At 65.5% G+C, this 24,464-nt stretch overlaps 1 protein-coding gene across 2 annotated transcripts in view; it reads right to left on the bottom strand.

The window, feature by feature from the left end:
* ATF6 (activating transcription factor 6) overlaps positions 1–24,464 on the bottom strand; it is a 54,559-nt gene that overhangs the window by 22,555 nt on the left and 7,540 nt on the right. The window contains exons 3-14 of one of the 2 annotated variants that reach the window (XM_045838447.1): positions 24,176–24,261; positions 21,713–21,800; positions 19,947–20,053; positions 17,309–17,438; positions 16,248–16,451; positions 12,987–13,207; positions 10,893–11,078; positions 10,104–10,195; positions 6,692–6,826; positions 3,470–3,583; positions 2,440–2,539; positions 1,097–1,164 (exon numbers count right to left, since the gene is read on the bottom strand). In XM_045838447.1, coding sequence (XP_045694403.1) covers positions 1,097–1,164; positions 2,440–2,539; positions 3,470–3,583; positions 6,692–6,826; positions 10,104–10,195; positions 10,893–11,078; positions 12,987–13,207; positions 16,248–16,451; positions 17,309–17,438; positions 19,947–20,053; positions 21,713–21,800; positions 24,176–24,261 — 1,531 coding nt within the window. The remainder of the gene's footprint in view (positions 1–1,096; positions 1,165–2,439; positions 2,540–3,469; positions 3,584–6,691; positions 6,827–10,103; positions 10,196–10,892; positions 11,079–12,986; positions 13,208–16,247; positions 16,452–17,308; positions 17,439–19,946; positions 20,054–21,712; positions 21,801–24,175; positions 24,262–24,464) is intronic. The other variant, XM_045838448.1, reaches the window with a different exon arrangement.

Here is a 24,464-nt window from a genome sequence, read left to right as displayed (position 1 = left end):
ACAGCCACGGGCGTCACTGAGACCACAGAAGAGCCACGGCCAGCACGACTGCCCATTTCTGGCAGCGAGAACAGAGTCTGAGGACAGCGCCGCCCACTGCGGTTGGCCCTGCGCCGCCCCGCCTCTAAGGCTGCGGGGGTGCAGGGGGTGCAGGGAGCTCAGGGTCCCGAACACAGCAGCCTGGCTCTGAGTGCCTGTCCTCGTCCCCAAGGGCATCCGCGGGGAGAGCCTGTCGGGGCCACTCCGGGTCCGGGTGAGATGGGACGGGAAGCACCTGCGGGGCCCCGCCCACGGGCATCTCCCGGCAACCGCTGGTCAGACGTGGGAAGTGCCGCAGCGGCCCCGACACCACGGGTTAAGGGACACGTAAAGAACGAATGCTTATTCTTGCCAAACACAGCTTACTTTTCTCCTCTGACATCATGTTCTTTCTCAGTTTCCACGAACCTTTAGTTTTCCAATTTCTATTCACTTAAGAGGAGAAAAGAGCGGCCCAGAGGAAAGTCTGCGTGAGCCGTGACAGCTCCCTCTGAGATCACGCCGTGTGCTCCGGGGCCACGCCTGACGGTGAATCTGAACACGCGGCCCGAGACTCTCCAGGGCGTCCACGCTCCGTGCGCACGCTGAACCCCGCTCTCCTCGGGAGGAGGGGGCTGAGGTCCCTGCCGGCTCCCGGCTGCCGCGTTCTCACCCACAATCAGCGTGCAGCTTGCTTCCCTGAGACACCGTCAGGAACGCGGGCGTGTCTCTCCCGGCCACAGGCCCCACGGTGGCTCGGGCCAGGCTGAAGCCCCCGAGACACGGCTCGCACTCCAGCACACGCGGACCAGGGCAACTGCCAGCAAAACGCACAGAAGTGTGGAAAACACGGCCCTGCCACCCCTGCAGAGGACACCTGCGCCAGGAGGCAGGGCGGGCGCGGCCCTGCTGGCCCTGCTGGCCCTGCTGGCCCTGGGTCGCACGCCGGAGGGCAGGCACGAGAGCACTTGGCTGCACTGGGTTGCAAACACGTCCCCACAAGCAGGTGGACTCCCGCACACAGAGCCCAGGGGCAGCGAGGACGGCCCCCACCTGGACAGAGTGCCCGCCCACTCACCTGGCGCTGGGGGTCTCCGTGTACTGGACGGCCAGGAGCTGCGACGGCGGGCCCTGCGGCAGTGCGCCCTGGAAGAGAACAGCAGCGGGTGCGGCAGACGGAAGCGCGCGAAGGCTGCCCTCACCGACCGGCTCTGCAGCCACAGGCACCGAGCTCCCACCGAGGTGGCCGCGCAGCGTCCCTCCCGCCCAGCCTCACGCACTGCGTGTGCGCAGCGCGGCACCAGCCCAGAGACGGGGCTCCTCCGGCCGCAGTCGGGGCGCAGAGGCGCCTCAGAGGGACCGAGGCATCTGAGACCCTTCCCATCAAGTTTCTGGTTTAAGATCCCCAAAGCTTAGTTCAGGTATTCCAAGTTTTAGGGCCAAGTCATAAAAGCATTGTTGGAAAGATAACAATTTACCCTTGCCTAAAACAATCAGTTTCCCGATGGAAAGTTCCTGAAGTGTGGAAGGTCCATCATGAAGCCTGACCCTGCTGTTTGCCGAGGCGGCACAAAAACCTTCGTGCCCAACCCCACCCCCCGCCCCCGGGGTCGCAGTCCCTGGACCCGGAAAACAGCAGGCTGCAAAGCACTGGCCGACGGCGACGGCAGGCAGAGAGAAGCTGGAGACGCCGCTGGCCTACCCAGAATCCACACCCCTTAACAGAGAAGCTGAAAAACCAGCCGTGAGCTTGGGCAGTCGTAGCCACAAGGACTCAGCCAAGGCCGCGGTCGGCAAGACCGCGAGGCAGACAGTAGCGTCAGAGCTCACACAGGCCTCCGGCTTCGCCCCGAGCGCCTGGCCTTGAGGGAGCCTCGGGGCTCACACACGGCGGCACGGCCCCCACCGGACAGCCGGCTCCGTGCGGGCGGGACCCGGCCACCCCCGGCACTGTGCTCCCGGGTCTGCGCCTCAGAGGAGCGACAGACCCCCGACGAGCGACGCAGGGACAATGTGTGGTGCTCTGCAGCAAGCGGCACCCAACTCCGGGTCCACACGAGAGCCGGCGTCCACCCGCAGGGCTCCCCAAGCCCAAGGACAGTCTCCAGAGAGGGGCCTTCCCTCCCCACCTGCCCTCTGTGTCACCACTCTCTTTCTGAAAAGCCCCAAGAACAAAGAACACAACCGGTGTTACTGCACTACTCATCACACCGTGTTTGCCACAAAAAACATTCGATGTGGGAGTCGTGACAGTGGGTCTGCGGACGAGAGCAGGAAACAGCGGTGGCTCTGCAAGGAACCCGGGGTGCGCGGTCCAGCCCCACACCAGTGGCCCCGGGCAGGGGGGCAGGGACCGTCGGGGGCGGCCCCCCCACGGAGCCAGCATGCTCAACTGCCGCCAGAGGGCGCGCGCAGACTTACCTGGAGAACGTGGGCTTTGGGCTGATGGGTCGTTGTCCTCCTCGACTTGGTCCTCTGCACCTCGTGTCTGTGCACCCACCACCGCAGCTCGTGGTTCAGCCTGCAAGGCAGCTCCGGTAAGTGTGCGCGTGGCACAGGGGTGAAGGCCAGAGACAAGTCTGACCACACCCCACAGGCTCCGGAGGGCACTCCAAGTGCCCGGGGGCTCACTGCTGCTGCCGCCTGGAGAAAGGGCAGACGCAGCTAAGCTGCTTTTCACCGGCCGTCAACTGTCATGAAGTGGCCTCCTCAACCTCCAGGGCAAGGCGCAAAGAAAACCGCACCTGAGCACCTGCCAGGTGGAAACACGAGATGCAAAGGTGTTTCCACAGGAAAGTGTCTCCTGCCTCTGCCCTGGGCCGCATGCCCGCGTCCAGATGGGCAGGGGAGATGGCCACAGGGTGTCCGACAACGACAGGTGCGTCACCACCTTTGAAAATCGCCTCTTTTGTGGGAAGGGAAAGAGCGAACTCAAATGCTCGGGAGGAAATAGAGATTTCAAGGCACCATAATCCGAGTTTTCCAGTTTTCCACCAGAAATTTTAATAGCCGAGCTCTACCAAAAGGCCCTTTACTTCCCCCACTCCCTGGAGCAGCTGCGAAGCTGCGGTGACTGCGTCCACGTAGCCGCAGTTGCTGTCAACCACGAGACACGAAGTGGGCTCTGAGGTGCGAGGACGGGGTCCGAAATCACAGAGACGTCCCAGGGAGAAGCAGGCCAGAAGAGGCGCGCCCGTGGGAAGTGTCTCCGGGGTCACGCGTATTCCAGTGACCGCCTCCCTGGCACCTCGGTGTCACCGCCCGCCCGCCCGACGCACACCCCGAACTTCCACGTGAACATCCCTCTGCGGTTTTCGGGGGGACGTCTGGGGCCGCACCCCCACCCCCACAGGAACGGAGGCACCATGCCTCTGAGGCAGACGGGGGCCGTGACGAGTGGTGGCTCAGCCCCTCGGCACCCGGCCCCCCCAGCCCGCTCGGCGACACGCACCTGAGGGACTCCGTGGTGTTGATCAGGGGCCGGCACGGAGGGGGCGGCAGGTACAGCACGGGCTCCTCGCTCAGCACCATCAGGGCCTTGTCATCGGAGACGGCGTGGTGGTACCTGAAACAGACGTGCACAGACGTGTCTCCCTGCGCCCGAGCTCCCGAGGACTCTGCTGTGAAAAGGTCAGCACCCGTATTCCCTTTTCACGGGCGCAGAAGCATGAGGAGGAGCACCCGCTGTAAGACCGAAGCAACGCACAGACCGCAGAGCACAAACGTCACTTCCCGTGGTTTCCTGCAGAGAGACCATGAGGCGTCGGACAGATGGACAGACGGACAGACACAGACGGTACGCAGAGATGCAGCCTCGGCCCCTGGGGCAGAAAGGACGCCGGTGCTCCGGCTCCAGACCGGGGGACCTGGGGGCACAGGCCGAGCGAGCGGGAGCCCCTGGGGTGGGGGGGCAGCAGGCCCAAACCCGCAGCGAAGGCAGCAAGTTCCCAGGAAGGACGGACCACAGCCGAGGGCCAGGGGGGAGCGAGGGAGACGAAGACCAGTTTCCACCGCGTTTGTCAACGCTGACGCCACCGCCCCCCATCGACAAAGGTCACCTGGTGGAGGGAAAGTGACCGGAGGTGTGAGACCGCCCGCGTGCCCCACCCCCAAGTGAGGAAACGCCCACACCTTCCCCACAGCCCAGCCCCGCCCGCCCGGGAGAAGCACTGGGGACAGAGCGGACCGTGGTCTGCACAGGTCCCGGCTGCGCGCACGCAGGCGGCCCCACATCAGCGCTGAGATGGAAGGAGAGAGTCGCCTCGTCTTGCACCGGTGGACTCTGGGCCCAGGACTGGCCGCCCGCCGCCCTGAAGCCCGAGAACGCAGGCCAGCCCCCGACGCATGACTTCAGACACCGGGGCTGCATGCTGCCCAGACACAAACGCTGGCGCCCACCACCAGGCAGGTCCAGAACCGCTTCTGAAAATGCGTTTCTGGTCGCTGATTCTCTCTCCATGTGATAGAGGCTAGTAACGATTTCTGCACATCTGTGCTGGCTGGTTTTGTTCTACCAGCCAGAAACGCTCTCTGGAACAGAGAGAGAAGTCCGAGGGAAGGAATACCAGGAGAGGAGAGGCCGGGCGGAGCCGAGGGGAAAGAAAGGGGCGTCTCGGTCAGCGTCCGTCCGGAGACCGTCAGGCCCGCAGCCCACGCGGGTCAGGACCTGGGCACACCCGACAGCAGAGCCCAGGGCCACCCTGGGGGGAACTGCAGGGCGCAGGCCGGGCTAGCTGGGGCCTTCCGGGGGTGCCCGTCCCCTCTCGCTTACGGGCGGTCCTGATCGGAGCCCGGCAGCCGGCCGAAGCGATGACACGCACCACCTTTCCTTCTCCAAGGTGTCCCCGTGTGGGTGACGAGACTCACCGTCCTCTGATTCTGCCCCACACAGTTCGGACACCAAAACAGATGCAGTTAACTATGGAAGGACAGTAAATACGGTACTTATCATAAATTACAGGACTGGAATCTCCTTCTTAATTTGAACCAGGCCTCACAGCTCTCCTAAAAAATGAAACATAATACGAGCTGCATTAAAAGAATTACTGCCAGTGTCATGGCAGAGGAAAAATAAATCACCTAAAGTTTCACTGGAAACAAATCCGTATTTCAAACGTTTTGCAAACTTTGGTATCTTACTCAGTATCATAACGATGGAGGCAAGACAGCGACTTACTAGACTGATACTTCCTTAAATCTCTGTTATTAAATAGCAACTTAAAGTTACTTAACAATAATCTTAGAGACTTCAAGAGACTTGTATGTAGCCAAGAACCTACCACCTCCCCCACTGTTACGGAGACCCCCAGCCCACGTGGTACGTGGTCATGGGGGACTCGGGGTGGGGACGGAGAGATGGCCTGCACTTCACGCCCTACTGTGGGAGCTGGTGAGTGACAGCCAGGAGGCCGCCCAGACCTGAGGCTCAGCCAGGACGACCAGAGCACGTGCTCTCCGAGAGTCCCTGTGCAGGCCACCTGAGCTGTGACATGCCGTGTCGGGTCAGTGACTGTGTGTACGGCAGGGGCACACCCTCAACTCCATAAACGGAAACCCTGCTACGTTTAAAGCGTCACTTTGGAAGGATCTCACACAGACAACGGAACTCAGGGTCCCAGGCTGGGGATGGCGAACTTGAACAAATAACTTGGCAAAGCTACAGATACTGTCAAACCCCAGAGAGGGGCAGGGACACCACGAAGTGAGCAGTCAGCTCAGCTTCCAGAAGTCAGGAGGTGCCACGCCATCCGACACCCCAGGGTCAGTCACGCCCACGCACCGCAGGGACCCCTGCCCCACACCGCACAGTGCCGCACAGCGCCGCGTCCTGGAAAACGCGCACTCCCTGCGGCCCGCGGCCCCGAGGCCCGGACCGCGCGCTGGGGTGTGGGTGTGATGGGGACACGCAGCAGGGCAGCTCCCCCTGCCCTGTGACACTTCACGATGAGGGGGATCCCGCCCTCAGTGACACTCACGCGTCACCCTGCGCCGCGGCGGCCCCTGACCTCCCTCTGCCTCGCTGCCGAGGGCTGCGCTCCATGGGGCTCCGGTGAACCCCCCGAGCCACACGGGGAAATGTCCGTCAGAAAGGGCGCCGCTCTGAAGATGCCCACGAACGCCACCGAGTGGCCGACTTCCAGTGAACACAACAGGGAACTCCCACCTGCACAGACTGCGTCTTCTGCTCTAGACAGGCAGCGTGAAAACGTGTCAAGACAGCGTCGGGCTGCACCGAGGGAGGAGGAGGGGTCAAGGAGCACCAGCGGCAAGCACGGACGGCCCGCTGGCGGCAAAGAGGCTCGCCCGCACCACTCCGCCCGCTCGCCCAGCGCCGGGGAGGAGCCGCAGACGCTGCCTGCCTCACGTGCGTACACACAGGCAGATCAGACCACCGCGGTGCAGACGCCACACACACTGCGGTGTGCGCGCATCGTGTGTGTTTCCAGACGAACGCTAATGCAGGGACACGGAGTTAGAGCCGCACCTGCACAAGCGTCCTACACAGGAGGAGCTTTCAGAAAGCACTGCGACCCTGACCCGACCGCAACAGGAGAAGGCACAGCCCGCCCGCACCGTCCGCTCCCCGGCCGCACCGTCCGCGCCGCTGAGACGCGAGCGGTGCCGCGGGAGCCGCGTCAGCTTCCGGGCTCCAGCTCGGCACAGCCCCGCTCACCTGTAGCTGTCCTTCCGGAGGCCGCCGCCGTCGGGTGTGTCTTGCGCCTCCTTGGCAGAAAACCCGAGAAGACGCCTCCTTTGGCTCGCAGGGCTCGCGCCGGGGCCCGCTCTCCGGGAATCCGGCTCCGGCGCGCTGCGGGTCACAGACGCAGAACGAGGAGTGAGGGCGCAGCACGGCGCACACGCGGCGGCACGCACAGGCACACCAGAGCTCCCGCGTGGGGCCACGCACACGGCCCGAAAAACACGCTCGTGCACGCAAGCCCCCGGCCTGGCGCCCTCGACACGGGAAAGCAGTCCTGCAAACAAGGTGTGTCAGTGCGAGGGCGCCTCACCGGCGCGCTGTTTGAAGGACGTGGTTTTCCACGTCAGCGTGCGCGTGAGGGGTGAGCGGAGCAGGCACGCGAACACGCTCGGGCGACGACCAGGACGGGCAGCTCTCTGGTGAGGAGACACTGCAGGTGCAGTGGGAGCCGCTCGTGTCAACAGCCCAGACATTAGGCTTTCCGGTCCCGGCAGGCAGGCTACCAGACAGAGCAACAGGGGTCTCACTGTGTCCGATTCTTCCCTTTTCATCCCCTGTAAGAGTTTCCTCTTTACTTTTACCTCTTTCTGTCCACTCTTCCCATAACACCTTCACGTGTCTACACGTGTTCTCTTGATGGGCCCAAGGGCTGGGAGGCAGAGACACACACATGATGCACGTATGTGCTGTGCACCCGTGCACACACACACTGAGCACTGCAGCAGCTATTTAACCCTCCCACACACCAGCCCGCCAATCCCGGGCTGAGAAACCCGGCTCGCCAGAGCGCTCTGTGTGCGTGCCTCGCCTCCCGCCCATGCCTGGGACCCACACCTGCGCGGGCGGTCACTGCAGGCGGCACTGGGGAAGGGAGACCCGTCCTGCCCTGAGGGAGGGAGGGAGAAAGGGAGGGAGGGAGGGAGGGGGCCGGGGAGGACCTGTGGCTCGGAAGGAGCCAGTCTCCGGAGCCCAGCAGTTTGCCCAAACCTGAAGAGAGGTACAATCAAGAGTGGCCACCTGCATGGTACACAGATGATTAATGAACTAAGTCAGTTCAGAATTATTAGCACTCGGAGGTTCCTGAAGAGCCTTTCTTCGAACGGTCACTCGGTCGATATAGTTACGTGACCGGTGACCCTTTGGCTCGCAGGGCGGTGCTCAGTCCACTGAGCCACACCAGCCAGGGCATCGACTCAGTATTTTAAAACAAACTAGAAGATATTAAGAAAATGGTAGTTGCTATGTCTCAGGTATCAGAAACATCCTACTCTCCACTCCTTGCTACGAGAGTCTCGACAGTGTCCCGCTACAAACTAACTCTCACCCCAATAAACTCGCTCGTGTTATCCGCCAACAGGCCCGGAAAGCACAGAGTAATAAAACACAACTAATTTCAATTTCCCCAAAGGCCTGGAAAAGCACTATAAGAACTGTCACTTCACTTTTTCATTTATGAAATCCTAAAAGCCAACAACTGTTTTAGATTATTTACGAAGCTACTTAATCCTTGAGATAAGATTTCAGACACCCAGTTTCCACACCAAGGGGCTGAGCGACAAACGGCACCTCTCCGAATCAACCCTTCCTCCGCGCACCTGCTCTCCTGTGGCGCAAACAGGGCAACTGGAGGGGCGAGCTGCCTCCGCCGCAGGTGGGCTCCCCCGTTCTCCTCCCCAAGGCCGCCCCACGCAGCTGCTGCTGTCCACCTGAGAGCCACACCCGACCTCTGAACCCCAGAGATGCTGACCTTTGGACCCACACACACCAGAGGGGAAAAGCCCAGAGTCTGAGCCAGGGGACCAGCAGGTGTGGCTCGGAGCCTCCCCCCACCCCCAATTCCTTACGTGTAAAATAAGGGAGAAAAAATATATATTTCACAGGGACCTTCAAAGGTTCAACAGGTCCATGTGCCCCAGAGGCGGCCAGGCAGGCTGCGGCAGAGCCAGGCACACGCTCCACCTCGCGACCCAGGTCAGACGGCCGCAGCACTACCACCGCTGAGCCCGCGCCTGCAGGGGGCGCTGCGCTTCGGTCCTCCCCAGCTCCGGCGTCTGAGCCCCTGGCCGCACCTCCCACCTCTCCCGGACCTGCTCCCTCCTGAGGGCTGGGCCACCCTGCCCTTCACTTTCCCCGGTCTGGGGGGCACTCTTCCCACACCCCCCCACCCCCGCCCCCCCTCCCCGGGGCGTCCTGTTCGCCCTGCTGGTCCTCGCTGGCATGGACGGGCCCAGAGACCTCTGCTGCGGCCCAAGGCAGTGCCCACCCGCCCGCAGGGAGCACCCCCCGTATCCCCTCTCAACCACAAGCTGGCGAACTCGTGCTGGGGAAAAACCCAGACCGTCATCTTAGGACGACCGACTCCAAGCCAGGAGTGGGGTGGCGCTCTCCCATGGGGACGGGGCAGGTGTTGGGGGGGCTCCCCAGGGAGCCCGGGCCCCTTCTCACGTCTCTCAGCGACCCCCTCCCGAGAGGGGGGCAGCAGGAGTTCCCGCGGATCCCCTCTCGTCTCCGGCAGCGACATCGTGACCTCTCAAGGTCGAGGAGGAAGTGGGCAGAGGTCTCTCTTCCACTGCCTTCGCCTTCGTCCTAACAACCCATCGGGGGAGGAGCAGGCGGGGTGGCACAGCAGGGGGGCGGCGAGGACACCCACGAGCCCCCAGCACGCGCCCACCCGAAGTCCGGGCCCGCGGAGCCCACCAGCTCTGCGCGGGACAGAGCGCGGCCCTTTTTTTATGCCGAAGGTGACGCCCACAGAGGCTGGGGGGAAGGGGCCCCGCACCTGCACAGAACGCAAACAAAGTGCCTCTGTGGCCCCCCCACCCCCCACGTGCCCCGGGCCGGCAGCACCAGGCGCTGAGGCGTCCTGCATTTCTCCAGCTTGTACGTCACTTTGACAAACGCGGAGGGCGCTGCTGGCCAAGAACTTGAACTGGATTTCGTTTCAAAGTCTGGCTGAACGCAGGCCCCAACAGCTGGCAGCGTGAACTCCACGTCTGAGCTGTGCAGGGACTTGCAGCCGCAGCCAGCGGTGACCTCGCACGGCGCGGCGTGCCTGGCGACCGACCGGAAAAGGGCTGGGGCCGGGCTGGAGGGGGCACGTCTCAGGGTAGGAGCGAGAGCGCTCTCTGGGGGACGACGGGCCGACGGGCTCAGGGCCGAGGGGACTCAGGGCCGAGGGAAGGGACTCTTGTTTCCAACCGGTCCCAGGCCCCGGCTCAGCGCCGCGCCCCTGTGATTGCCTCTCCCGCACCGCCATCTTCTGAGAAAACCGCAGAGGAGCTGGCCCAGAGCCTGCCGGGGACGCGGCCCGCCCCCCCCCCCCTTGGGAGAGGAGGGCGACGCAGCGAGGCGCACACGGAAAGGAGACGCGCGGCCCCACACTCACCTGAAGGGCCCGCAGTTCAGGAGCACGAGGGCCAGCAGCACCATCACGCAGACGGCTCTGCGCTTCGGGCTGGGCACTTTCAGCCTCTGGTTCTGCAAAGGAGCCGTGAGACACAGTCAGACGACACCCATCCCCGCAAAGCAGCCCCTAGGGGAGGGTGTTCACCCCACCGGTTCTGTGAGTGCTCACGCCACAAGCAAAGCTCAGAGGCCAGCCAACGCTGCTCCCCGGAGACCAGAGCAGGGCCTTCCCACTCCCTCCACCTGACACCCGGCACCCGGAGACGCTCCCGCAGCCCGTCCGGTCTCCTCGGCCGCTGGGGTCAGTGACACGGGGCTGCTCCCTCGGGCAGCTGGGCCCTGGGCACCGGGACAGCGAGAAGCCTGCCCCTCCTGCAGAGGCAGAGGCCACCCCGGGCCCCGGGCAGCTGCTCGGGGCCGAGAGCACCGCGCTGTGCGGGCGGGACAGGCGTGCGCCAGCCTGGGAGCGGCACGGCACGGTGCGAACCCCGGAACCGGGCTCGGGTGGGACCGGGAGAGGGGGGCACCTGCGTCTGTGCTGTTCGCGCTTCCCTTCCGAGGGGGGAAGCCTGGGGGACTGCCGAGCCTCGGGGACTCGGGGTGGGCGGCGACCTGGGGCTGCGCCCCCAGGGCTCTGCCCCCCCTCCACCCGCGGACATGCAGTGCTCCCGGCCCCTCCTCACTCTGCTAGGTCACAGACTCCCCTGCGGACGTCTCAGAAAGGAGGGGCGGCGGCCCCGCGCCCGCCCGCCCGCCCGCCGGCACGCACCTCCAGCACCGCCTGGTCCAGCTGCCGCTTCAGCGACCCGTTCTCCTTCCTCAGCTTCTCGTTCTCGGACAAGGCGGCCCGCAGCCGGGCCTCCAGCCCCAGCAGGTACTCCTTCTTCTTCTTGCGGGACTGGCAGGCCGACTCCCGGTTCTTGATCATCCGCTGCTGCCTCCGGAGCACGGCAACCTGGGGTGGGGGGTGGGGGCGGCCGGTCAGAACGCCCCGGTCCCCAAGTCCCACCCGACCAGGACAGACCGTCTGCACGGCTGTCTTCAAACCCTTGTTCAAAACGTGCTACTGGCTGTTTCAGAACAGGTTTTAAAAGTCTCGCCCCAAGTGAAGAGACAGGATTAAGGGAGGTTTTCCGAGGCCTAACGGACACGACCTCTGCTTCCCAGGCTGCTGGACCCCGCCCCCAACCCCGGCCAGAAACCCCCGGGGGACCAGGCGTCACGGCACGGCACTCGGACCTGAGGTCTGTGGCTCAGGCCCTGCACTGACCGTTTTCCGCAGCCATGCACACCCAGCCGCTGCCGGGCTGCCGCCCTGGAGCCACCAGCACTGGAGGCACGGCACGTGCGAGCCGCACGCACCCCCCCGAAAGCCCCACCCCCATTTCCCTCCCCGCCCTCCGTGGGTGACGAGAACCTGCAGACACAGAGGAAGGGAAGCCAGCACGGGCCCACTCCTCTGTCACTCCCCGAGCACAGACTGCGCGGCCTCCGCAGCAGCCTCCTGACCCCTTGGGGCATGGGGAATCTCCTCCCGTCCACCACCCCCAAGAACACCCCCCCAGAAAGCCAGGCCCTTGCCGCCCCCGTGTGGAGAGCAACGCTGGCCCGGCATCCCGCTCCCCAGCTCGGCTCCTCAGGCTCCCGAGACGTGGCCGCCCCCACTCAGGCCCCCACCCCACTCAGCACCGCACCACAGGCCCCCGGTGGTCTCCACACGCGCCTTCCTCGGGCCATCGTCCACTCCAAGCGCTCCGTCTCCGATGCGCTGTCCTCCACACCCTGGTTCTAAGGAGCCCCCACGCCGCCCAGCTGACCGGCCGGGCGCTCTGCTGACGCCCTGACACCTGGGCGGCGCCCTGAACACTCCAGAGGTCTCCTCCGTTTCAGGAAGGTCACCTCCCCCGCCACCGGGACTTTGCACCCAAGCCACCCACCACTACCTACCCCTTCACGGCCCACACCATCTGCCGCAGTGAGAACTTACTGGGCAAAACCTGCTGGGTCGTGTCTTCCCAACTAAAGTATGGAACCTGCCTGTTGCATCAGCCTCATTTATCTGGGGGGGGGGCAGGCAGCCAGGTTCAGTCCGTAAGAAGCACCAGATAACATTCTGATCATCGTGGTACAGAGGGGACTGAGTTGCCGACTTCTACACGTAACGACTTTCACAAACGAGCCATCTACCCTGAGGTGGTCGATAACTGCTCCTAACGAGACCAGGAAAATAAGGTCAAACACCTTAATGTTGGTTTTCCTAAAATGACCACCCAGCCCCCCGCACTTCCTAGACACCGCCTCACCAGAGCCGGCCAGGCAACCTCGGCCCTCACATCTGCCGGCGCCGACGACCCTTCTGCATCAGGGTCCGGGGGAGGAGCCTCACACGAGGTGTCAGAAAAGGGTGCCTTTTCCATTTTTATCAGAAACGCTACAAGAATGCTGACCTGCGCAGCCTGCCGAATTCCAACTTTTCCACCACACTTTCTGCTTAAACGCACCAGGAGCAGATCATGACGATCTTTTCTTCTGGCCATTTTGCATCTGGAATGGACACGAATCCAACCTACACGCGTGCTGGAAAGGCCAGCCCAGGGCCCCCGGCGAGGCTGCCCGCAGCCGCTGCCCACGCAGGGGTGCTCTGGGCTCCCGCAGGGCTCGGGCGGCTGACGCCACCTACACCGCGGCTCCTGCTGTGCGACCCCACCCGTCGCCCCCACGGACTGGACTCGCAGCCCCCACACGCACCCACACACGCACACACGCACACACCCACACGCACACGCACGGCGACAAGACAGACATGGGCTTCACTCGCCCTCACGCCCGGCACTGAGACACTGCGGCCGAGGGTCGCACTTACGTCGGAGCCCACGCTCCTCCCGGCGCTCTGCAGGGCAGGTTTGGCCACGGAAAGTTTTCCATTCGCTGGGCTGCCGGCCACAGGGGCCGGCACCACACTGACCACGTGGTTGGGGAGCTGCGCGGCCCCCGCAGCGACGGCCAGGACGGGCTGGGGCGCGGGCAGGACCCCGGGCGCCCGCAGCTGGACCACGGCGGGCGGAGACAGCACCACGGTCTGGCCTGCGGAGACAGAGGACAGGGTCAGCGGGAGCCCAGCTCTGCGGCAGGAGGAGCCGCTGGGCTGGAGGCCTGGTCTGCGGGTGGAGGACAGGGGGGTGCGGAGCCACCCACGCCGGCTCGGCCGCAGCCCGGGCTCTCGTGAGGACGAGCACTGTCCAGCCTCAGTGACCCCGGCTGTGCCCTCCCCTCCCGCGAGAGCGCTCAGTGCACGCGCGTGTGTTTGGTCTCGGCACACGCGTGCCGAGTCTGCCACGCTGCGCTGAGACCTCTCCAGGTGTGGCCCCGACCTCTGAGGTGCGTCAGTGCTCAAAGGACTTTCACATTGCGCGGAACAGACCGTCCCCCTGACGCAGAGCCCGTCCACGCGCCTCAGGCTGGCGGGACTCAGAGACGCTGCGCTGAAAACACGTACACAGAGGCTCCTCGACTCAGTGCTCGCAAGGACCCAGGGCTCCGAACACCAAGAACGGGGACGCCCCCGAGACGAGCTGTTAGCTGACAAGCCGCAGGGGCGGGTCCAGCCCAGCAGCTGCCTCCGTCACTGGGGTCCTGAGGGGACGCACGCGGTCGGGACGGGCCACAGCCGTGTGTCTGTCTGGCACGTCCACCGCCCTCTGGGACGCCGCCCGCACGCCCCCCCGACCCAGGAGGACGGCTCCCTGCAGCCACGGAGGCTCTTCCTCCCCACTGTCTCCCGGGACCCGAGACCCGAGACGACGCCTGGGGTCCCTGGGGGCTCGGGACGGTCACCGCTCTGTGCCCCGATTCTCTCACCTGCGAGACGCAGGTGGAACTGCACGCTCTTCCGAGTGGAGGGAATTCCGGTCAGGTAAGCTGGCGCACGCAAACACTCAGACCGGAGCCTGGCGCAGACGCCGGCACAGAGCGGAAACGTGGGTGTTCGCCGCTGCCGCTGCGGCCCACTGCGCGAGAGCCCCCCGGGGCCCTGTGTGTGCCAGCGGCTTATTCCTCCTTGCGGGCCCGGCGCCTGACTGTCCACACGCACTTGCCAGCCCCCCCCACCCCGAGACCAGCAGCCACCCTGCAGGAGGCCACAGGCAATCCAGCACCCACGCCAACACCCCCCACGGGGCCAGACCCCACGGCCCACAGCCCACGGCCCGGCCCTGCCTGCCCCCCGCAGAGCGCCCCAGCCAGCGTCTCCCTCTGCCCTGAGCCCCTCTGAGCGGCACCACCCTCCACCCAGGAAGCCCACGGCAGGACCCCATCCTCTGTCCCTGTTCCCTCCCACACCATCCGGGCGCTGAGCCCTGGGGTGCTGCCCGGGCCTCCGGCCCAGCCACCAGCACTGTGCGCATCGTCTCGGGGGCGCATGGGACACAGACGCACAACGGGCAGGAGCTGCACTGGGCCGACAGAGTGGTGTGTGCCGAGAAACCAGGGGACACGAGGTCACTCGGCGACCACGCCAGGTCAGCCGGGCTGGAGAGGGGACTGGAGGAAGGGGTGGCAGACACCTCACCAACGCAGAGGGAGAGGGAACTGGGCCGGGCCGGCGGGCAGGAGACCTGCAGCCGCCTCCTCTGGGAACGAGGTCCCGTCCCCAGTGGGAGACGCCCACGGGGAGGCCCACGTCGTGGCCGGTAGGGCGCCCCCCTGTGTTTCCCTCCTGCTCCCCCCGCCCCGCCCCGCGCACACTTGTAGATGCAAGACGCGCCCCTCCCTCCGTCCTCGGGAGAAGCCCCGCGCTGCACACGGCCCGGAGAGCGAGCACACACCCTGCAGACGCCTGTCTGCACGGCCCGACGCTGCTCTCAGGCCGGAGCACTGCCCAGACAGGGCGGGGTGCCTTCTCGCCGCTGCAGGGTGGCCGCCCCCCCCCCCCCGCACACCCTCTGCTCCTCGCACACCGGCCGGGTCGACGTCGGGCTTTCGCTTCGTACGCCTGTTTTAACAGCCGGCGGGAACTACAACGGGGTCCTTCGCAAGTTTAAGTCCTCGGCCTTTGGGAGACTCGGGTCCTCCTGAGACCCGGACGACGGGGCTGGAGACCGCCCCGGAAAGCCCACGTGCGGACACACGCCACGTCCCGCATCTCACGCCGAGAAGCTCACCAACACGTGGCCGCCACTCAGGACCCAAGAACACCTGCTCCCCCGGCAAGGAAGGCCCAGCGCGGGGCCGCGGCGGGAGGGCGGGCGTCGGGGGCATGCCTGCGCCCATCCAGCCTCCCCGGCCTCCCGGGCTCCACCCCGAGCCGTCGACGACCCGGGACACCACAGAGCGGCCCGGGCCCCGCGCGTACGGCCTCACCCCGTCGCGACGAAGGTCCGGAGAGATGCGCTAACACCCAGAGCTGGACAGGCAGCCCCAAAAGCAGGCGCCACGCTGTGTTCAGGGACAGCCTGTACCCCAGCAACACCTCGTCTTCCTGGGCCCCGGCCGCACCACCAGCAGCCGCTGGAGTCGGGGGGACACGCGCCAGCACGAGCGCGGTGACGAGCACCTGCCAGAGCGGCCGCCTGAGCCAGGGACTCCCGGTCTGGACCGTGCCAGGCCTCTCTCCCGACCCTCGCGGAATCCAGTGCACGCAGCCCCCTGGTGGACGGCACGCAGAAACACACGCGGCCGGAGCGAGATGAAGACGGCTTCGGGGTCCCGGAGCCGCCCCAGGCCACGTCCGGGCCTCGGAGCGTGAGAACCTGGTTCCGCCGCCGAACCCCGAGACCTACGAGGCCGGAACCGGACCGTACTGTTTAAACGCCGCCCTCTCCTTTACAACAAAGTTCACAGACACAAGAGTCTCAGGACAAAACGTCACCAAGAGAGTTTCCGGGCTGCCTCTTCGTCACGCGTGGTCACACAAACCACGAGCCTCTCGTGACTAAACCCGTAAGGGAACGGGCGTGTCGGCGTGGCGGGACCGAGAGCTCTCTCCTGCCGGGACGGGGACCAGGTGTCGGTCACCCGCCACGTCCAGAACCAAGGACAGGTCCTGACGCGCGGCACGGGCGCAGACAGCCCCGCACACACTGGAGCGAGTCACGTGGCACACGCAGCCCCGCGCTGCACGCGGTACCTTTGGTGGGCGCGGGGTAGATGCTGATCGCTGGCTGCTGCTTTGCCACGGGAATCAGGGTGGGCAGGGCCTGGATGATGATGGCCTTCGCGGGGACGCTGGGGCTCGTCGGAGGCCTGGGTGCTGCTGGGAGCAGCAGAGGCTTGGGCTGAAGCGAGGGTTTGGAGCTCGTCTGAAGCTTCTTCCTCGGAGTCAGTCCGCTTTCTGGAGAAACACCAAACCACAAGTCAACCTGAAGACGAGTCGGCAATCACAGGAGACCGGTTCCCTCTGCACCTCTCTCCGCACGTCGACCGCCCGAGTCAGCCACCCTGAGGTCGCCTCGAGCCCCGAGCGACCGCCTTCAGCTAGGTCCATGCACGGCGGCCGCAGGCCCCGGCGGACCGTGGAGCAGCCGCCGCCCGGGGCTCCCCTTGTCCTCGCCGAGGCGTCCCTGACACGCGGCGTTCTGTCGGCGTCAGGCCCGGATGACTCGGCGGCTGCGTCACAAACCGACCCTCGTGGCAAGTCGGGCTAGCATCCACCGTGCACAGTTACAGAGTCATTGTTCTTGCCACGAGACCTTCTAAAACCCACCCCCCGGCACCTTCCACATTTCAGGACAGTGTCAGCAAGTGGGTCCTCGCCGCGCCCTACACGGCGTCCCCGGACTCGATCACACCCCCGTGGGTGCTGGTCCTCTTCTCGGGCTGAGCCGCAGCCTTGGGGAGGGTGCGTCGGGGGGAGGGGGGCGCGGGCCCTGGAAAGCAGCCCAGCCCAGCCCCCAGCCTGGCGTGATGAGGTGGCAGAGGCCACCACCCTGTGGCCCTCACAGTCAGGACCCTCCACTCGGGGGGGAGGCCCCTTCACCTCTGAAGACAGAGAGGACAAAAGGGGGACGTCCTCCCCACCCTCCCCACACCGGTACTCCGTGTACCGTACACCAGCACACCGGACAGGCCCAGCAACCCCCCACCCCGGACCCCACGTCTGCTTCTGAGAAACGGAACCTGGGCCCGGCTAGGCCAGCAGGGACGCCGTCGGGAGGGGGAGCGGTGACGCTGTCGGGAGGGGGACGGTACCGGCTCTGCTCCTGGGACTGGGGACGGGCTTGTCCTCCTTCAGGGGCTCGGCCGAGCAGGGGCCGCCGGAGCTCTCTCCGTAGAGGGACAGGGGAGACATCTGGGACGTGGAAGACAAATCCAGCTCCTCCTGCAGCGAGATCAAACACGGGCTCACCGGAAGAACACCGTCCCCGAGCAGAAGGCCGTGCGGAGAGCGAGGCCAGATCCAGAGAGAGACAGCGGAACAGGCCCGCGGCCCAGGTGTGATGCACCAGAAACTCTGCGCGTCCAGGACCGAGTCGCCACAGGCAGACAGACTGACGCTGCTCGCCAGCACAGGAGGAAAACAGCTCACCGCGCCGGGGCCGACGTCAATCGCAGCTCTGCTCCTACCCCCCTCCCCACAGACTGCGCATCGTACTCGGCTCCTGGCCCTGCCAACGACCGGCGCGCTCTGAGGCCACGGTTGAGACACGAGAGCCCTCTCCCCACAGACGCCTGCTCCGCCCTGCAAGACCCTCCGGGCGAGGGGCCCCGCCGCTCTGCCACCCCTGCCCGCTGGCTCGGGCCCCTCGCCCGGCGTCTGGGAGACGGGCGCGCGGGAGGGACCGGGCTGCGCTCCCTCCTGGACGAGGGAGCGCACGGTGCCGAGGCCTGGAGGGCCAGTGCTCGCACTCCCGAGAGACCCGCACTGCGCGGGCCCCGGCTCGTTCCGACAGAGCGGGGAGCGCCACCCTGGCACCCCGCGGCGTTCCTGCCCTGGGCGGAGGCGGCGTTCCCTGCTATGGCGAACGGGCGCCTTCTGTCTGTGGGGCCGCTGTGGGGCGCTGGGGGGGGGAGGGGGGCAAGCGCTCGCGCGCGGCGTGAGGGGCCGGAGCCAGAGCAGCCCGGCGCCACCACTGGGGAGAAGAGCAGACGGAGACAGGAGACAGCGGCAGGGAAGGCACTCTGCGATAAAAAGCAGAGCGTGAACCAAGTCAGGGGATACAGAGTAACGAGAGTGACGGCTTCCCATCTGTTGCAAAGTAGGAAACCGGGAGTACAAACACAGGAAACCTGATGACAAAGAGGACAGTTTCACACTGTTTAGAGCACCTGCTCTGGGGGCGCAGCCTGCAGCGCGAGCGCCACCCGTCCAAGGCCAAGCGCGGAGGCAGGCGCCCCTCCCGGGCTGCGCGTGCCCGCACGCCCCCGACTCCAGCCCTGACACGCCGGGCGAGCCCCCGGGGGCTGTCTGCACACTGGCCAGTCTCTGCTCAACCGAGTGACGAGGTCTCAAGAGTCGGGAGGGACAAGCGGCCTCACGTGAAGAGGGCCGAGGGACAGCACACGTCAAGGACACGTCAGCACACGTCTGTGGTCGACATCTGGGCACGAGGCGGGGGGCTGAGGGTCAGGTGAGCAGGGGCCTGCACGTACTTCCTGATTTTGACGGTGACGGGGTGGCCACCTAAGACGTGTCCTTGCCTGTCGGAAACAGACGCTGGGGTCTGGGGGGGGCACCAGGCGGCATCTCACTCCCAGATGGCCCCGGGGGAGGGGGAGTTCTTTATGAAGTCCTTGTAACATTTCCGTAAGTTCGAGGGTGTTCAAATTTTAAAAAACTAATAGAAGAAAACAAGGATAAAAACACTGACTTCTGAGTAGTGAAAAACTCTCCTTTGAGTGAAAAAAAGCAATGAAAGACCAGTAACTTGGCTGTTTTTAAAAAAGTACGCCTGAAAAAAGAAGAGGCAGGGACGAAGCTTGAAGACCGAGGACAGACGGGGAACAGAGACGCCCGCACCTCCCTGCGCAGAGCTGAGGACCGGTGCAAGACTCGCGGTACGAGACTCGGTTAACGACAAGGGGCAGACAGGCCGCCGCCGCCGCCACTGCGGAGAGGCACACGGACGCTGCAGGGGCGGCGCTCGGCGCCCTCCGGAGGAGACTCTGGAGGGGGGGCGCCCTGGCAGAGACCCAGCGCCAGCACCCCGAGGACAGACGCCCGGGGGCAGGGGCGGGGGCAGCACAGCGCCAACATCCTGGGCGGGGGAGGGGGCCGGGCCGCACGAAGGGGGAGGGAGAGTGGGGAGCTCGAGTCCACTCCCTGGCAGCGGCCACTGCAATGCACCTGGGGTTCGAGTGGAGGACCGACAACCGACCAAATCGGACCGAAGGCTTCTCCGCGGAGGGAGCCGTGGGCCACGGGGGCGGGGCGGCAAGGACGACACCACCAGCTGGGAAGGCGACTCCCGGAGACCCGGGGCCAGGAGGCCTCAGAGTTTCCCGAGCGACAATGAGACGCCTGTGTGTGAGCCTCCCTCCTCCCACAGCGCCCGCAGGCCCTCTCCTGGCCACGCCCTCTCCTGGGCACGCCCTCTCCTGGCCTCTGGCCCCCCAGACCCGAGCTGCATCACTCCTAAGGGACTCCCAGGCCGACGACACCCCGCCCTCCAGGAGGCAGGTGGGCACCGCTGACCCATCTAGACCACCCTGGGCTCGCGGCTGGGGCTCAGGACCCGACCCTCTCGCCGTGGCCCCGTCCTCCCCTCCTCCGAGGAGGCGCGAGGGAGGCGGGGGGAGAGAGGACAGAGACCACTCCAAGCCCTGCAGAGGGGACCCCGAGCGGCCTCCTCCTCCCCGCCCAGCCGCCCGCCCAGAGGCCGCTACTCACAGGGACGTGCGGGACGGGCGAGGCCGAGTCCACGGACTGCGGAGAGGACAGCGAGCAGCTGCAGGAGGCCGGCGAGAGGGGCTGCGGCTCCGTCTTGACAGGTGAGACTGAAACACAGGGGGCACAGGTTTGCCGCCCGACAGCGCGGACTCTGCTCCGCTCCACGGGCGAGAGTGGAGGCGGCTCAGCTCTTCGAGTCCAGCCCTGGGGCGGCGGGGGCGGACCGGGGAGGCGGCAGCGGTGCACACAGGTGCGGGCCTCTCGCTCTGCCCTGACTCTGCGGGCACCGTGGGGGGAACCGGGGCCATCGCTGGGAGCACGAGGAGCTGGCAGAGGGGCGAGGCGGGGGGGGGGGGCGGGGGGCGCTGTCCTACTCCACAGACTCGTGCCCTCTGAACTTCACGCCACACGCAAAAACGATTGGCTGCCATAAAGTAATTGTGAAAAATGCAGCAAGAAAGAATTATTTTGGAAAGCGTGTTTGGCAATATAGTTAAAACTCACGAAAATACCGTGCCTTTGTAACTGTTGGTGTGTTTACAAGAATGCATTGAGCAGCAGTCACCCAGACGGCCTCCTGGTGCGGAACTGGTAGGGGGAGCCGGTCTGCGTCCCCCCAGCGGAAGTCCTGGCGACCCCTGAGGATCCAGCAAGGCACACCGGCCACACCGCCCGCGTGAGAATCTCGGGGCGCGGGACCCTGCCCGGGAGTGCTGCGGGCACTCTCGTCTGCGCCGCACGCCCCGCGTGAGCCCCCGACGCCGGACTCCCACCAGACGCCACGCTGGGAGGAGGCCGAGCCACGGGGACAGGCCCCGAGCGGGCATCTCGTGGGCAGTCCCCACAGCCGCACGTCACCCAGGCAGGCGGCCGACAGGGGCAGGAGCCCTCAGGAGGACCCCGGGCCCGGGGGCTGCCGGTCTGCCCAGTCCGGTCAGCTTCCCAGTCCGGCCAGCCCATCCCAGGCAGAGACTCGCCGCTCCTGGTGCGCCCCGTCCTGCCCCGACCCGCGGACTCGGGGGGGACGTAACAAAACCAAGCGTGCTCCAAGCCACTGAGCTCACGACACAGCAGCAGTGACCAGCACACTGGCCTCGAGCAGCCCACGTGCCCGAGGGAAGGCAGCGAGCAAGACACACACACACACACACACACACAGAACGGGGGGGGGGCGAGGAAGTGTGTGGTGGGACCCGCTGTTCGTCCACCGCTGGCGGCCTGAGATGCCAGTCATGCGCAGGCCCCGCTGGCCACTGCAGGGACCCCTCTGCAGGGACCCCAGAAGGACGCCACTGGTGGGAGGAGGGGAGGAGGGTCTCTCGTCCCACATCCCCTCACGGGAAGTGACAGCTCACGCAGACGCCAGCTTCTGTCTGCGCAGGCGCACCCCCTCCCCAGCAGGGGGCGCCCCTCAGGGCACCCTCCACAGGCCCCGCGCTGAGTTCCGAGGGTGCCGTCGCCCTTTCCCTGACTCCCCAGGTCTGTCTGGTGCTCAGGCTGCTGTCTTGCAGAGACATCATCCGTAAGTGGAAGCCAGCAGGTCCGACATGAATGCTTTACTCACGTATGGGACCGAAACACGTATGAACACCTTATCTTGCCCAGGCAAGAACTTCATGTGGGCCCCACCACGCTGGAAGCAGGGTGTGCAGTCCCTGGAGTTTCAGCCCACCAGGGCAGCCCCACAGCCCCCCTCCGTGGCTACGGCCAAACCACAAAACGAGACGGACCCTCCCGAAGTGTCCCCGACGACGACAGACCCTCACCTGTGCAGAGCTCGTTGCCGACGTCCCACACGCCTGCCTCCCACGGCATCAAGTCCAAATCAAAATCGAGGCTCTCAAAATTGCCGGCCTGTAGGTGTCAGATCAGCAACAGGGTGTCAGAAGAGTGAAACACACGCCCCTAGACAGCAGACCAGCAGATGCGATTTGCCACAGACAGTGCAGTCGCTGCCACCCAACTTGGCACCGACGATTTTCTGAGATGCCAGCTCACCTCAGGGATCCCAGAGAGAAGCCGACGCAGTTTCCTGGCACGGCGGTGGCAACCGCGGGGAGCCCGCTGGCCCGCTCTTTTCAGGGGAACGGGCCGGCACAAGAGCCACGGAGACACGAGGGCTTGCCGCTGGAGCCCCGCACAGAGAAGTACGCTCTCCCACCGCCACGAAGGGAAGCGGCTCAGAGCCAACGCCCGCTCACAGCAGCACCCACAGACAGCGGCGAGGACACAGACGCAGGCGAGAGCCCGGCGAGAATCACGGGGGCTTCCCCGGGACCCTGAAATCCACCCACGGGAGCCGGCTGTGCGGGAAGGGGCACGCCCGTAGGCGGGTGGGCCGCCTGCTGCTTTTCTGTGCTGTCCTGCACTTTCAAACTTCTAAAATGTAATTTCTAGAATTTTTTTAATCCAGGAAGATAAAACCTAAGTTTTTCAACCGGGGTCAACACACCTCTTCAAGGGACTCAGTTTCTCTTCACTGACACAACGCTTTTCCCCACACAGGAGCGTGCACTGGGCCGTCTGGCCGGCCTCCTGCCACGCACGTGAGCAGCTGGAGGACTGCCACCGGACGCCCGAGCCCTCGCGTGAGCGGCAGACCGGGGGAGAGCACTGCTGGCAGTGCCGGCGGTGCCGGCAGTCAGGAGGCAGGAACAGAGCTCACGCAGCGGAGAGACGGCCCAGCGGTCGGAAGGCAGCCGACATGAACTTACTGAGACCGGTGGCCGCAGAGAACGTGGGCCTCCGGCGAAAAGGGGGGACCAGTGGAGCAATTACTGCCAACCCCTCGGTGATAATTTGTGGACAACGGTATCGTTTCAAAACGTCTGCCGCGTGGTCTGTTTTTATCGAGAATGTAACGGGACTGCAGGCAAACTGCTGCGTCCACCGCCTCTCGCTGAGCAGACACAGCACACGTCACACAGAGAAAACGTGTGTGAGCACGTTAAAATACAGAAAAGGCTGCTCAGAGCACGGAAGAACCACTTTTAAATCACCCTCCTTGTTTTTTCTCTTACTCGAACCCACACATCAGGAAACCGGGAGGCCGCGGAGGCCAGCCCTGCCCAGGACGCTGCCCCTCGGGCTCAGCCAGAGAGACACACCCTTCCCGGCCGAGGACCCTGCTGGTTGGAAGGCACGCGCACGGGACTGACACCCGCCGCCGCGGGGAGGAGGGGGCACGGCCGGCAGCAGGACGGCCCTCAGAAGCATCCGCTCCTGTCCCTCCAATCCAGACCGGACCAGCCAGGGCGCCGGAAGGCTGAGCGACTTGCGTGAGCTCAGAGTGCTGACTGGGGTCCTCCCAGCGCACCGCAGCACCCGCGGATGCCTGGGGCGCAGGGGCTGCGAGAGCGCACCCGCCGCTCGGGCACCGGCCAGCGGTGCGAGTCAGCCTCGGCAGCAGACCACGTTCCACGCCTCTCGGAGAGGCGGGAAGAACCACTAACCCCGAGCACCGACTATAAAGCACGCCGTGTGCTTCCACTGTTCTGTGTCCATTCGCAGTAAAACCACCGCCCAACTGCTCTTCGAGAAGAGCCTCAGAAACCCACTCAGCAACCGATGCGTGTCTTCATACTCCGGCCAGTAAGGGCTTGAGTCACAAGCGACCAGCACCCGATCCGACGGGCGCGCGCCGACCCCCGTCCACGGGAACGACTCCCTCCGGGAGCGGCGCCTCGTCCGAGCAGGAGCAGGGCAGGCAGGGCCCCCGGCCAGAGCACCGCACGTGCGCGCTCGGGTGCAGGTCCAGGAAAGGGAAGGAAGGAAATCCGGGTGTTCCTGAGGACTCCGAGAACCACCACAGCGTTTACCCGGGCTTCCAGCCACAAAGAGGCAAGAAGCAGGGACACACCCAAGTCTCAGAGCGCTCCCCACTCTGCATACCGAACTTCTGACAACTCGGGGAGTTCTCCACGGTGAGTCTGTGACTCGCAGGGGCCCCTTCGCGTCACCGTTCCTGTCGCCCAGCAAAGGGACCCCGGAAACCGGGCCGGAGGCGGGCGGGCAGCCGGGCCCAAGGTGGAGGCAGACCACGCGTCTTCGCAGACCAGGACCAACGCCGTGTCCACGGCTCTGAGTCCGCTGGTGTCTCCTTGCTTTCCCACTCGCGGCCCTTCCACCCTGGACGCCTGGCCTAGCCCTGCAAGCCCGAAACCCCCCTGCACGAAGAGGGCGAGAACGACCACCGCGCGAGGCCGCAGCTCCCTCCCGGGAGCACTCACGTAGATCCCGTCGGCTGCGTCCGCGTCCATGTCCACGTCCACACCCACGTCCGAGAGGCGGCCGAGCTCAGCAAACAGCGCAGAGTCTGGGGCGGAGGGAAAGGAGAGAGGTGAGCTGCCGCGGCCGTGCCCGGACAGGAGCACAAGCACACGCCCCGAGGCCGGCCTCTCGGGGCCTCTCGGCTGCAGCCACTGCCGCCGCCGACAGCGCTACCGCCAGCGACTGATGGGCTGCAGCCGCGCGAGTGACAACTAAGACAGCTGAGACAACTAAGAGCCTAAGACTAAG

This window comes from Phyllostomus hastatus, unplaced genomic scaffold, assembly GCF_019186645.2.
Source record: "Phyllostomus hastatus isolate PE091 unplaced genomic scaffold, TTU_PhHast_1.1 phas_contig_283, whole genome shotgun sequence".
Taxonomy (NCBI): Eukaryota; Metazoa; Chordata; class Mammalia; order Chiroptera; family Phyllostomidae; genus Phyllostomus; species Phyllostomus hastatus.
The sequence above is the reverse complement of the archived record's forward strand: the minus strand, read 5'-3'. Positions and strand labels throughout refer to the sequence as shown.